The sequence below is a fragment of the Ranitomeya imitator genome, chromosome 5, assembly GCF_032444005.1.
Source record: "Ranitomeya imitator isolate aRanImi1 chromosome 5, aRanImi1.pri, whole genome shotgun sequence".
Taxonomy (NCBI): Eukaryota; Metazoa; Chordata; class Amphibia; order Anura; family Dendrobatidae; genus Ranitomeya; species Ranitomeya imitator.
The window spans coordinates 551,839,463-551,854,901 of record NC_091286.1 but is presented as its reverse complement, the minus strand read 5'-3'; the positions used below and the strand labels follow the sequence as shown (position 1 = coordinate 551,854,901).

At 45.0% G+C, this 15,439-nt stretch overlaps 1 protein-coding gene across 1 annotated transcript in view; it reads right to left on the bottom strand.

Moving 5' to 3' along the window:
- Nucleotides 1-15,439, bottom strand: part of LOC138638388 (solute carrier family 25 member 36) — a 51,368-nt gene that overhangs the window by 17,309 nt on the left and 18,620 nt on the right. Inside the window, exon 2 of the mRNA XM_069727628.1 lies at nucleotides 1,171-1,341. Coding sequence (XP_069583729.1) covers nucleotides 1,171-1,341 — 171 coding nt within the window. The remainder of the gene's footprint in view (nucleotides 1-1,170; nucleotides 1,342-15,439) is intronic.

Genomic DNA, 15,439 nt, shown 5'->3' with positions numbered 1-15,439 from the left:
CACCTGTACTTTGAATAGTTATTCTGTACTGAATCCCTATAAACGGAAGCCATCTTGTCCAGAAGTAATTTACATACAGACATAGGGCTAATCTGCAGCTAAACAGAATAATGACAGTCTGCTTTACTGGAGCAGTGGCTACATGGAGAAAGTTAAGGTTTATCTTCCCTGCAGCTACTTGCTTTCAGTCATTGAAGCAGAGCACGGTTACAGTCACTATACAGCAAGTGGTGGCTGTGATCACTCCCCAAAGGCCTTCACTTCACACATACAACAGGCTGTCAGAGTACCAGGGAATGATAACAGCCATGCCCACAGTATACTAACAAGGGACCACAACCACCCCCTTATGACTAAAATCAAGTGGCTAAAGGGAGGAGACAAGTTTGACTTTCTCCCTGTAGCTGCAGCTCCAGTAAGGCAGGATATGAAGGCTAATCTGTAACAGCATTTCTCATTAATGGAGTTTTCCCCACTACTCGGGACAACCCCCTTCTCAATCTGTATGTGTGCCCAAAATAAATGAAGACTTCTGCTCCTCTATGGTGCCAACTGGCTCTCCTGGGGCTTGCGCAACAGTTACGTCACATGATCCCTGCAACCAAACATCTGCTTCACTCCCCCACCTTCACACAAGTCACACCTCTGGAGGAAGTGAGCTGAAACAACCTGCAAAACATAGCCCACTGACACACTGCTGGAATCAGGCTCTCTGCTGATATATCATGCTGCTCTCAGATTACATAAAAAAAAAAAAAAAAAAAAAAAAAAACCACCACACTACACAGCTGATTGAGTACAGAATCAGATACTGATGACCAATAAAAATAATCCCACCAAAGACATACTGATAGGGAATTTAGCTTGTAAGCCCTAATGGGGACAGTAATGCTGATTAGGATGGTGCTATGAAGCATAAATCCTATCGACAGCTCAGTGGAGGTCCCACACCCGCAGAATTCCTGCAACTAGCACCGGCCACATTGAATTAAGCTAAACAGCATGTAGCATTTGTTGTTGTGCAGTACTCAGCACCTCCTATTCTCCAAGAATAGGTCCCCAATATTAGATGCCTGGACACCACCTCTAAAATACAGGTAGTGGGGCTGGAATTTCCACCAAGTACATTCAATTTAAGACAGACGTGTACTTCACTATAGCATTTCATACTTGAGACAGTGCAGTGGTCCTGGAGACACTCTTGCCACTCTGTTGACGCTGGCGCCATCTACGGTGTTGAGATGAACTCCAGAGATGTAGAGAGTCAATGATGAGGATTGCAGTCTTGTTTTCACAACTTCTAATGGGCACGTCAATATGGCACCAACAGTGCCCCCACATCTGTAAAGGGAAGTCAGAAAGGAAAACAGATTTAAGAAGATTAAATTCAACCTGGCATATTCTGCAGTAGTCATAGCCCACCGCTTCTTCCCAAGCACCGCTCAGCTTTGTGGATTCAGTTGTATATTAAATAGTTGATGAGAAGGGAAGGGGAAGGGGGGGGGGGGCCTAAGAGGGGGAAAAAAAAAAGAAACAATGGGCCAGACAAAAGTATTGGCACCCTCAGCCTAATACTTGGTTGCACAACCTTTAGCCAAAATAACTGACCAACCGACTCTGGTAACCATCAATTAGTTTCTTACAATGCTCTGCTGGAATTTTAGACCATTCTTCTTTGGCAAACTGCTCCAGGTCCCTGATATTTGAAGGGTACCTTCTCCAAACTGCCATTTTTAGATCTCTCCACAGGTGTTCTATGGGATTCAGGTCTGGACTCATTGCTGGCCACCTTAGAAGTCTCCAGTGCTTTCTCAAACCATTTTCTAGTGATTTTTGAAGTGTGTTTTGGGTCATTGTCCTGCTGGAAGACCCAGCTTTCTCACACTGGGCCCTACATTATGCTGCAAAATTTGTTGGCAGACTTCATAATGCCATGCACATGGTCAAGCAGTCCAGTGCCAGAGGCAGCAAAGCAACCCCAAAACATCAGGGAACCTCCACCATGTTTGACTGTAGGGACCGTGTTCTTTGCTTTCAATGCCTCTTTTTTTCTCCTGTAAACTCTGTTGATGCCTTTGCCCAACAAGCTCTACTTTTGTCTCATCTGACCAGAGAACATTCTTCCAAAACGTTTTAGGCTTTTTCAGGTAAGTTTTGGCAAACTCCAGCCTGGCTTTTTTTATGTCTCGGGGTAAGAAGTGGGGTCTTCCTGGGTCTCCTACCATACAGTCCCTTTTCATTCAGATGCCGACGGATAGTACGGGTTGACACTGTTGTACCCTCGGACTGCAGGGAAGCTTGAACTTGTTTGGATGTTAGTCGAGGTTCTTTATCCAACATCTGCACAATCTTGCGTTGAAATCTCTTGTCAATTTTTCTTTTTTGTCCACATCTAGGGAGGTTAGCCACAGTGCCATGGGCTTTAAACTTCTTGATGACACTGCACATGGTAGACAGTAACATTCAGGTCTTTGGAGATGGACTTGTAGCCTTGAGATTGCTCATGCTTCCTCACAATTTGGTTTCTCAAGTCCTCAGACATTTCTTTGGTCTTCTTTCTTTTCTCCATGCTCAATGTGGTACACACAAGGATACAGGACAGAGGTTGAGTCAACTTTAATCCATGTCAACTGGCTGCAAGTGTGATTTAGTTATTGCCAACACCGTTTAGGTGCCACAGGTAAGTTACAGGTGCTGTTAATTACACAAATTAGAGAAGCATCACATGATTTTTCGAACAGTGCCAATACTTTTGTCCACCCCTTTATGTTTGGTGTGGAATTATATCCAATTTGGCTTTAGGACTATTCTTTGTGTTTTTTCATTTAGGACAAATTAAATGATAACACCAAATAATTTGTGTTTGCAATTATTTTCAGGAAGAAACTAAGTATTATCTGAGAATTGCAGGGGTGTCAATACTTTTGGCCGTGACTGTAGGTTCAGCTCCAGACAATCCACTAAGCACTAAGTTTGGCTAAGGGCAGTACCCATTACTACATTGTTCAACCTGATGGTAGCTCATGCCTACACCTAGCCCAGCAGAGGATGCTTTGTGATCTGAGTATTTTGGTGTGCTCAGAGATCATCTTAGAGTTGTCGCAGCTGCATGATTTGTCGCTGCTAGACAGGCTGAATACATGTGGAGGTTGCCTCTTTGTTAGGGAATCCCCACATGTATTCAGGCTGTCTAGCAGCGACAAATCATGCAGCTGCGACAACTCAAACAATCTTCGAGCACACCCAAAATACTCAAACACACGAGCATGCTTGGAAAACCCGAGTACACTTGTTAATCACTACTCATTGAGAAAGCACAACTTCTTCTGCTCCGACCTCTATGTGAAGAACCTTCCTCAGACATCTTTCACACATACGAAATAATGGCATTTCATTTGAGGCGGCTGATGTTCACTCATAGGCCTCACCACGAGTATTGCCTCAATTAAGATTTACAAAAAACTCAATTTATGCATGCTCCAGCAAATGATTAATTTGAGAATATCTAAATCTTAAGGCTTCTCAATAAACAGCTCATGCCTTCATTACAACAACACCTCTGCGATGGGTTTGCTTAGTGGAGTTTTAACAGAATGGCACGTTTTAGGAATAAAAGCTGCATGGATGAATGACTAATGGAAGAAATATGAACTCTGAAGTGTAACAGGCTCAGAACTCCATTTCAAGGGAACCTGTTAACAGAAAAAAAAAAATCCTATTAACCTGTAGATGTGGTTAATCTGCAGGTTAATAGAATTACCAACTTGCTCAGCGCCCACACTTGGCCATATGCTGCAGGGAGAAAATTGAACTTTATTCCCCCCAGCAGCGATCTGGTTTCAGGGCCCACAGGGGTTCAGTCACTGCTCCGGCTATAGAGGGCTGCGTCGTTACAGTGACTGATACCAGAACGGTGTTGGGGGAATTAAGTTTGTTTTCTCCTGGCGGTGGGGTTTAGCACTGGCGCCAGGCATAATACCATTAACATTTTTTCTGGTGCTGGATTCCCTTTAAAAAAGGCACAAATGTTGCTAGTGGAAGGGAGAAGGGAACCACTGGTGGCCATGTGTGCGCAATGATCCAAACACTAATGTAAAATGAGATCCTAACAAAACAAAAAAACCAAAAGACACCAATAGAGTGGCAGAACAGGATGATCTTACATTTTATATTATCACATCTGTATATCATTTGTTTTTGTACTTCAGTGAGAAGTGTACAAGACCAAATACAGTGTCCCATTTTAGGTATTCCATGTATTCTAAAAATCAGATGCAATATGGAATCTACATTTCTTTCACGCTCAAACTTGAGTAGGCGAATCCCATCTTCCATATGGAGCCCCTAATGCATGCTCTATTGAATAACACTGGTAATACCTGGTGCAATGTCAGCTCTCCACACAGTCAGAACACTTAAATAGGGTTGTGTTAACATAGTGGGTGGTTTCCCTTCATTAGCATTCTGCCAGCACTACTGGAGCTCATTTCCCAGCATGCTTCGCATTGACATGTATTTAATGGGTTTACTGTCCCAAGCTGAACTCCAGCATATCAAGTGGACTGGCAGGAGGAGTCGGGGCAGCCCCGACATCCTGTAATCCACCTCTGCATTACTGACACTACAGACTTCTAGTCAAGTGTTAACACAAAGGAGTCCCGAGCTCCTCAGTAATTTTTGGAGGAAGGCGAGAGGGGGCAAGAAAATATTTTGTTATTAACAGAACATTCATAATGAATGTCACTAATCTTCCCTTAATCTCTAAGGCTACGTTCACATTCGCGTCTTCAGACGCAGCGTCGTGGATGTGACGCACAAAAGATGCATGTAAAACGAAGGCTTTTTTGACGCATGCAATAGATAAAGTCTTTTCAGTGTCTAGACACCAAAGCAATACCACAGGGATCAAAAGAAGAAAGACATACAGGGCGTAGGAGTATTGAAATATGGCTTTATTATAGGAAATGCCAGTAATTACATAATAAAAACAAAATTATTAAGAACAAAACCACTTTCGCGCAGCAACAGGATTACAGGGCTGTATATATTAACCAGCAATCTGGCCTTACCCAATACCAGGATATAAATAATATAAAGGGCTGTACAAAAAGCACTATACTGTGTAAAAAGGGGAGGGAGTGGAAGGTATATAAGATCACCACTATATAAAAAGGTTTAAAAAAAAATTTTTTTTATAAATACTGTGCAAATCTGCTCATAACAAGTGTAAAAAAAATACGTGTATTAAAAGATTAAAAAAATATTTTATATAAAATTATATTGCACAAGTGAAACCGTGAATAATCTCACAATGTGTGCAAAAAAGGGAAGGGGTTAATATAAACCTATAATACGAACCATGACTCCTTAAGTAAGGTGCAAATAAGAATAAAGTGATAATGTGCCACAGCCTTAGCTCAAAACTAAAGTGCACCCTTGCAGACAGCCATCATGTAGACAGTGATAGCGTCTGCCCAAATTAGCATATATCAAAGTGCAGATGTACAGCCAAGATTAAAAATGTTACCTATATCTCTCCTGTGCCAGCGAGTGCCCGACGCACGTTTCGGAATTAACCTTGGTCAGGGGGTGGCTTAATGCATGTGGCTGGAGGTTTATATAATGCGTCCTAAATCCACAACGCTGCAGCCCAAGTGTATCCGGCACATGCGCAGTCAGGAGGCCCCGTAGTTCCGGTCCCCGCGTCACATGACCGGCCGCATGGGAACGGAGTACCCAGCGCTGCCATGGGTACATGCACGCGGGGAACCAGGACTCCAGGGCAAAGACCACGCATGCGCTCATCCAGGGGCACAGCATGGAGGAGAATACGCAACACAGGTATTCCGGGACATGACAATTAAGATTTAGATAACGATAAAGGTCCCGAAATATCAAAAAAATGCCAATTGCAGTATAGAAAAGTAGAGGGGGGGGGGGGGGGGGGAGGAGAATATAATGATAATTACTTACGGGTAATTTGATTTTCCAGAACCATGACAGCGCCGCACGTGAGAGATGGCATCCGCCCCCAGGAACAGGAAACCTGTAGCAGAGATATAAGAATGGGGCGGCCCCTCTCTCCTCAGTTTGTTTCCAGAGTATGGAAGATGACCGCTTTGTTAGTACACAGTTATGTATCATATTTACATTTGTATAATCCTTCGTTAGCTTCTGTCTACACATATATTTTGCATATATACATTTACTTATATACAATAAGTTTTCTTTTTTTTTGTGAATCACACAACCATCACCAAGATAGGGCGGGAATTAATGCGGCGCTGTCATGGTTCTGGAAAATCAAATTACCCGTAATTATCATTTTTCCCTTCACCATGACAGCGCCGCACGTGAGAGGAAGAAATAGAAGATTCCTAGGGTGGGACGACAGCAGACAACACCTTTCTCCCAAAAGACAAGTCTGATTGACCCAAGTCTAACCTATAATGTCGGAAGAAGGTAGAGGGTGATGACCATACTGCCGCTTTACAAATCTGTTCTATCGAGGCGTTTGCCCTTTCCGCCCAGGAAGTGGCTATAGCACGCGTGGAGTGAGCCGTAACACCCTGTGGGGGAACTTGACCAGAAAAAGAATACGAAAGTGAAATAGCCGTACGCAACCACCGTGCAATAGTTGCTTTTGAGGCCTTTTTTCCCGTTTGTCCCCTGAAAGGTGACAATAGGGCCGATGACTGACGCCAAGATTTTGTGGCCTCTAAGTATTGAAGGAGGCAGCGTCTGACATCGAGACAATGGAAGGTTTTTTCCCCCTGGGATTTTGGTTGGGAACAAAAAGAGGGCAGAATAATTTCCTGGTCTCTATGAAATTTAGAATTGACCTTCGGAAGAAAGGCAGGGTCGGCTTTAATAACTACTTTGTCATCATGGAAAGTAGAGTAAGGAGGGTTCACCGACATAGCTTGTAACTCACAAGTACGGCGGGCAGACGTTAAGGCAACTAGGAGAACCGTTTTTAGAGTCAAGGATTTTATTGATATAGAATCAAGAGGTTCAAAGGGGGAAACGGTTAGAGCCTTTAAAACTAAATTTAAATCCCAGGGAGCTACCTTAGGTATTAATTTTGAGGGTCTGGAAGTAAAGGAGGCTCGAATGAACCTATAGACCCAAGGGTGGTCAGCCAGTTTATGATCAAATAGGGCACCAAGGGCAGAGACTTGCACCTTTAAGGTGCTTGTAGACAGACCTTTTTCCAACCCTTTTTGGAGAAATTCAAGGATTTCCTTTACCGGGACCTGTTGACCAGAGTTCGACAACTGTCGCCCCGAGAAATCTAGGAATTTTTGCCAGATTTTCTGGTATTTGTCTGAGGTGACTTTTTTCCTGCTAGCGAGCAATGTGGTCACCAAAGGGCTTGAGAATCCTTTTGCTAACAGAAGTCCCCTTTCAAGTTCCAGGCGGTGAGATGCAACCTGTGAACTTGGGGGATGTTGAACTGGCCCTTGGTACAGGAGATCCGGGGCATCCGGAAAGATCCACGGGTCCGAGATAGACATGCGCCTGAGCCACGTGAACCATGCTCTTTTCGGCCAAAAGGGAGCTATGAGGATTACTCGTGCTTTGTCTTCCCGAATTTTCCTGAGGACTGTCGGGATTAATGGTATTGGGGGAATGCGTATGCTAGATGGAAGTTCCACCGATCTAGGAACGCGTCTACCCCCTCCGGGTGTTCTCTTGGGTTCAGAGAATAGAACCTCTTCACCTTCAGATTTTGTTTTGTGGCGAACAGGTCTATGTCTGGAACGCCCCAGCTGGCACATATTTTCCCCAAATACTCGCTGGTTCAGGGACCACTCCCCCTGATGTAACGTGTGACGGCTTAAGTAGTCGGCTACTTGATTCTCTGATCCTTTCAAGTATGTTCCGGTTAGTGAAAGAAGGTTGTTTTCGGCCCATATAAAAAGTTCTTTGGCCTCTGCCATAAGGGATGTTGATCTTGTGCCCCCTTGGCGGTTTATATAAGCTATCGTTGTGTTGTTGTCGGACAACACCACCACATGTCTTCCCAGAATCCTTTTTCCTATATGAAGAAGTGCTAGTCTTACCGCAGACAATTCTTTTAGATTGGAGGACGCTGTTGTCATTGGGCTCCCCCATTGACCCTGTAGGACCTGATCTCCTAAGTGTGCCCCCCAACCCCACGGACTCGCATCGGTAGTACTGACCACTGGATCTCGTACTGACCATGGCACTGCGTTGGTTAGATTTTCTGTTTTCAGCCACCACTCTAGTGAGTTTTGAACCTTTGGTGATAGAAGAATTTTCCGATTCAAATTGTATGGATTTCTTTCTTGTTCGGCTAGAATCTGCCATTGTAACTCTCGTGTGTGGCTTTGTGCCCATCGCGTTGCTGGAATTGTTGCCGTTAGGACTTCTAAGAGTGACATTGCATTCCTCAGAGAGATAGTCTGTTGTAGTTGGAATGACTGTACTCTCTGCTGAATTGATTGAACTTTCCTCTGTGGGAGGACACACTCCTGCTTGACTGAATCTAGCACGATTCCGAGGAATTCTTGAGTTTGAGTTGGGACAAGCCTTGATTTTTTCAGGTTTATCATCCATCCTAAACTGGTCAGTACCTCCAGTACTCTTGTGGCCGCTTTTTCGCAACTTTCTTTGTTTTTTGCTATTATCAAAAAATCATCCAAATAGGGTACCAACATTATGTCTTCTTTCCTGACAAAAGATGCTACTTCGGAAATAACTTTTGTGAATATACGGGGCGCTATGGCTACCCCAAAAGGAAGACATTGATATTGTAGATGGACAGGGGTTTTTCCCAGATTTACCACTAATCTTAGATATTGTTGGTGTTGGACAGCGATTGGCACATGGTAGTAAGTGTCTGTAAGATCGATCACCACCATGTAACAGTTTGGGTCGAGTACTTTTACTGCAGTCTTTAAAGTTTCCATCTTGAATTTGTCTATTTGAATGTAATGGTTTAGGGCTTTTAGGTTGAATATTACTCTCAGCGAGCCGTCTGGTTTTGGTGTTAGAAATAAAGTGCTGTAGAACCCTTTCCCCATCTATTGATGGGGTACTTCTACTAACACTTCTTTTTGCATGAGGAGATAAATTTCTCTTTCTAATATGGCCTGATTTTTTCCCCCCACCTGGGTCATTTTTACACGATTTGGTGGGAGGTTGGAGAACTTGAACCTCAGACCCTCTGACAACAAATTTGTTATCCATTGAGAAGCCGGCAGCGCTGCCCAATGATGGACAAACCGCCGGAGTCTTCCCCCCACCGGAATGCTGGCGTCACTGACTTTTGGGATCAGGCTTGGGGGGAGGTTTGTTGAAAAGGAATCCCCTTTCTTTCCGCTCCCTCCAGGGTCTGCCTCGACTAGACCTGTCATCTGATCGGCCGCGGGTCCCTCTATATCCACCACGAAAGGACGAACGAGAGGTATCCCATCGGCGCCTGGGAAAGGAAGGAGGTGGAAACCGCTTCTTTTTGTCCGACGCCTTCTCAAGGATCTCGTCTAGAGCTTTGCCAAACAGGTATTGCCCTTCACAGGGTACTCCACAGAGTTTGACCTTTGATTGGAAGTCAGCCGTCCAATTTTTCAGCCATAATGTTCTCCTTCCTGAATTGGATAACGCACACACACACGTGCGGCACTTCTAACTGAATCTATCGAGGCGTCTGCTAGGAATCTTGCGGCGCCTTGTAGAGAGGGTAATGCTTCCAGAAGCCTCCCTCTTGGGCATTTGTTTTTGATTTGGTCACTTAACTCCTCTAACCACTTGACCATAGCACGTGCCGTGCAAGTGGCAGCAACCCCGGGTTTAAATGACCATGTCGCTGCTTCCCAAGCTGACTTTAGAAAAGCATCTGCTTTTTTGTCGAGGGGGTCCCTTAGGGCTCCCATGTCTTCAAATGGTAACGCAACCCCTTTAGAGGTGCTAGCGATGGCTGCGTCTAGTTTAGGAGCCTTATCCCACTTTTCACAGACTTCCTCATCAAAGGGGTACTTGCGTTTTAATGCCTGAGGGACAGACATCTTTTTATTAGGTTTTTTCCACTCACGTTTTATTAATTTGATTATGTTATCATGGAAGGGGAAAAACTTTCGCTTCTTCTCCTCCAAGTTGCTAAACATGGTGTCTTGGATTGTCCGTGGTTCTCTAGGGGTTTCTACCCCCATAGTCGTTCTGACAAGTTTGAGCAGCTTCCCAATGTCCTCCGACTGAAAACATGGGTGGCCATATTCCTCATCTGAGGAGTCTAAATCTGAGGCATCAGAGGGGGTTAAGGCTCCCGGCTCATCCCCTGAATCTATGTCCGACCCTTGCTCACTTGTTGGGGGAGGGGGTCTCTTTTGTGTGATGTTTCAACTGTTCTTTAACTGTAGATTTAACTTCCTCCCGTATGATTGTTTTAATGTTTTGTAATAGGGTAGAAGATTCCTCCGCAACTGTTCTGTCGATACAGGGCTGGCTGATCTTTTTGCTGTATAGCCTAGGGAGTTTTTCTTTACATAGTGGACAGACCCTATTCTTTTGCTTGGAGGTGGCTTTCCCTTCCTATAAAACATAGTGCACAGGGTATCAGTGTGTGTGTAGCTTGCCTTACAAAGGCACTCACCCCTCCAGGACCCTGGGTACCGCTGCAGCTTGAGTGTCTTCCGACATTCTGGGCGCAGGCATCAGCAGCTCCGGATCTACCGCTGGTTCGGTCATCTCCGTCTGAAGAGCAGGACCAGCGACTCCTTTCTGCTGCTCTATTATATAGAGGAGCGGTGTGCGCGCCACTGGATCAGCTTCCGCCCGGAAGTGTCCAGCACACCGGCTCCCTCGGCGTGTGACGTCACTTCCTGCGACCGGAAGTTGTCATCCTCCACTTAGGCGCCAGCGTCAGTGAAGGACACGCCCCCATATCCCCGGACCGGCCTCCTGCACAGAGCGGTCGCCGGGGAGTCCAGCGAGGGAAAGGGATGGCGCGGACCCAGCAGCCCGACACCGGACAGCACCGCACGCGATGCCGCCGACTACGGCTGGCCCCCCCCGCGGACCTCGGCCTCCGGACCGGAATCAGAGGGAGATCCCTCCGGAGGTAGGAGCTCTGCAACAGGCGTCCACCTGCAGGAACAGGAAACCAAACTGAGGAGAGAGGGGCCGCCCCATTCTTATATCTCTGCTACAGGTTTCCTGTTCCTGGGGGCGGATGCCATCTCTCACGTGCGGCGCTGTCATGGTGAAGGGAAAAATCTACTATATAAAGGTGTGTAGGGGTGTGTGTGTGTAGGGGGGGGGTGGGTGTGTGTGTGTGTGTGTGTGTGTGTGTGTGTGTGTGTGTGTGTGTGTGTGTGTGTGTGTGTGTGTGTGTGTGTGTGTGTGTGTCATCTGCACCGTCGCAGCTACAGCCACACTTCTGGACCCCGAGAGCGTCATAGGCTATGTTGTGAGGTGAAATTTTAACCCCGTGCTTTCCAATTCACCAAACAATTTTACCCCTATCTACATAATGGGGAAAAATGAAAGGAAAAGTGTAGGAGGCAAATTGACAGCTGCCAGATGTGAACAAGGGGGACTTAAAGAATTAGAGCGATGGCGCCAAAGAGTATATACCGTACAGTTGCTAAGGTGGGGCCCCGACATGGGATACTCACCACACACAGGGATATGAACACACACAAAATGCGCCACACTCTACCACGTGCTTGAACACATATTACCCTCAGCACACATTTCACCACAAATACACCAACCTCGCCACATAAAAGTCGAAACACAAAAGTCGCCACTCAAAACTCGCCACGCGCAGAACTCGCCACATGCAAAAACTAGGCTCTTGCAAAACTCACCTCATGCAAAACTTGCACACGCGGAAAAATTGCCACATGCACAAAAGTTGCAACACATGCAAAAGTTGCCTCACACAAAACTTGCACATACTCAAAAGGCACCACACATAAAACTCGCCACGCGCAAAACTCGCTGCACACAACTTGCTACACTAACCTGTCACATGCAACTCGACACACAAAAGTTGCTACACGCATGTTGCCACATGCAACTCACCCTAAAACACACACAAGTCTGGTATTATCCTTCAAAAATAAAAATCTGATTAATAAGCAAACTACAAGAGCAACAAATGTACCATATAGGAAAAACGGCAGCTGTCAGTCACATGACCTGTCTATTATGTGTATGTGTGAGCTAATATATACTGCCAGGGGGAGGGCTTCCTGTTGGCTGGGGATTTATCAGGCTGCCAATTTAGCTTACAAATACTGAGGTAAAAATACTGAGCAAATAACGTGTGAACGAGGTCTAATACAGGAGGAGATGACAGGTATATACTATATACAGGGGAGATGACATACAGGTATATGCTATATATAGAAGATGACATACAGATATATACAGGAGGAGATGACAGGTATATACTATATACAGGAGCAGATGACCTACAGGTATATACTATATACAGGGGAGATGACAAACATGTATATACTGAGGTGAAAATCAAAAGGTGTGAGTGCAAAATGAGAGGAGTGAGGAAAAATAGTGGAGTGATTGGAAAATGACAGATGTGAGGTCGAAATGACAAGTGTTAGGGGGGAATGAGAGGAGTGAGGGAGAAAATGAGAGATGTGAGGGAGAAAATGAGACATGTGAGGGGGAAAATGAAAGATGTGATTGGGAAAATGAGAGGCGTGATGGGAAAATAAGAGAAGTGAGGTGCTATAACTAACCACAGATATTTACTATGCCCAGGCAACGCCGGGCTCTTCAGCTAGTTAAAGATATATACTGAGTAGTATATCAGCATGAATATATATGGATAACCATTAGTTACGGCGGCAGATATCGCACATGAGGAAAATTCAATAACAATTATGAAAATAAAAAAAAAGAGAATTATATAAAGAAAGAAAAAATAAAATGCTGCGCGAAAGTGGTTTTGTTCTTAATTTTGTTTTTATTATGTAATTATTGGCATTTCATATAATAAAGCCATATTTCAATACTCCTACGCCCTGTATGTTTTTCTTCTTTTGATCCCTGTGGTATTGCTTTGGTTTTATCTCTTATGTAGTGGTTTTTTTCACTACAATCGGACAAAGCGCACCCTGGTGGTTGACTATATTTCTAAATCTTACACCTTTTTGAGAGATTATATTATGATGGTTAAATCTCTATAAACCAACTGTGGGTATACTGTGTGTTACAGTGTCTAGACAGTTATTTTTTAATTAAAGAACGCATGCGTCGTACAACGCAAGTACTTGCGTCTTCTGCGTTGCCAATACACTTCAATGGTGATTTGGCGCATCAATGACACAAGTGCGACGCATGCAACATGTTGCGTTTGCCGCGCCCTGCCAAGTGTGCCAAAACGACACATGCATCGCGAAACGCACCAAAACGCATGACAACACATGCCCATGCGTCCCCAATGTTAAAGATAGGGACGCATGCGTTTTGCGGCGACGCTGCGTCCAAAGACGCGAATGTGAACGTACCCTTAACTCCTTGAACGCCTGGTCCACTCCTGTCTTATCTGCCATCTCTCAGATAACTCTTCTCGACCCTCTTCAATCTGGTTTCCGCTCTTTACACTTTACTAAAACGGTCTTCACTAAAGTCTAATGATCTACTAACAGCTAAATCTAATGGTCACTACTCCATGCTAATTCTCTTGGATCTCTCCGCAGCATTTGCTACTGAGGATCATCAGCTCCTCCTCACTGTGCTCTGCTCCATCGGCCTCAAGGACACTGTTCTCTCCCATCTCTGACAGCTCCTTCACTGTATCTTTTGCTGGTTCCTCCTCTCACCATCCCCTTACTGTTGGGGTTCCTCAAAGATCAGTCCTAGGCCCCCCCTCTTCTCTTTGTATACTGCCCCTATTGGACAAACAAATCAATAGATTTGGTTTCCAGTACCATCTCTATGCTGATGACACCCAATTATACACTTCCCTTGATATCACGCCTGCCTTTCTAGAAGATAACAGTGATTGTCTTACCGCTGTCTCTAACATGTCTTCCCTCTATCCGAAACTGAACCTGTCAAACTGAACTCCTCGTGTTCTCGACCTCTACTAGCCAATCATTGCCATCTCCGTGTGTGGTTTCACCATTACTCCCAAGCAACATGCCCGCTGCCTTGGGGGTCATCCTTGATTCTGAGCTCTTTCACCCCCCACATCTGATCATTGGCTCGCTCTTATCTGCATCTCAAGAACATTTCTAGAATTCGCCCTTTGCTTATTTTCGACACTGCAAAAACCCTCACTTATTCAGTCTCATTTGGACTATTGTAACTCTTAATTGGCCTCCCTCTTACCAAACTCTCCCCGCCCCAATCTGTCCTGAATGCTGCCGCCAGGATTATATTCCTCACCAACCATTATACCGGTGCCTCTACCCTGTGCCAGTCATTACACTGGTTACCCATCCACTCAAGAATCCAGTACAAAACTATTACTCTCATTCACAAAGCGCTCCATGGCTCAGCACCACCCTACTCTTGCTCTCTGTTCTGCTAAGGACCTGAGGTTAGCATCCTCAATAATCAGAACCTCCTACTCCAGTCTCCAAGATTTTCACGTGTTTTGCTAATTCTTTGGAATGCACCACCCAGGTTAATAAGATTAATCCCCACAGTTTTAAGCGTGCCCTAAAAAGTGCATTTGTTCAGACTGGCCTACCGCCTCAACGCATTAAACCTAACTATCCCTGTGTGGCCCATCAAAAAAAAAAACAAAAAAAAAAAAAAAAAACACCCAAACACTACAACCTTAAACCATAATCAGGTTCCTCACATGTTCTCATACAGATGCAGTTATGCAGTTAATAGCCTCTGTGTCTGTACTGTTACATACTCAGGCTGTTAACTGGTTCATGCAGCTTTACATGAACACCCGATCCTTACACTATAGGCTAAAGGTACTGTCACACTCAGCAACTTTACAACAACGATCCGTGATGTTGCAGCGTCCTGGATAGCGATCGTGTTTGACACGCAGCAGCGATCAAGATCCCGCTGTGCCATCGCTGGTCGGAGTTAGAAGTCCAGAACTTTATTTGGTTGTCAGGTCGGCGTGATTCGTCATGTTTGACAGCAAAAGCAACGATGCCAACAATGTTTTTACATGGAGCCAACAACCAGCGAGAACAATAAGCGAGTTGCCGTTACGTCACTGGATCGCTCCTGCTTTGTTCTGGAGTTGCCGTGTTGGACGTCTCTACAGCGACCTAAACAGCGAGGCTCCAGCGATCGGCTCATCTATATTGCTGCAGTGTCGCTGAGTGTGATGGTACCTTAAGCTTGCGAGCAGGGACCTCATTCCTATTGGTATCTATTTTGAACTGTGATTTGTTATGCTGTAGTGTCTATTGTCTGTACAAACCCCCTCTATAATTTGTAAAGCGCTGCGGAATATGTTGGCGCTATA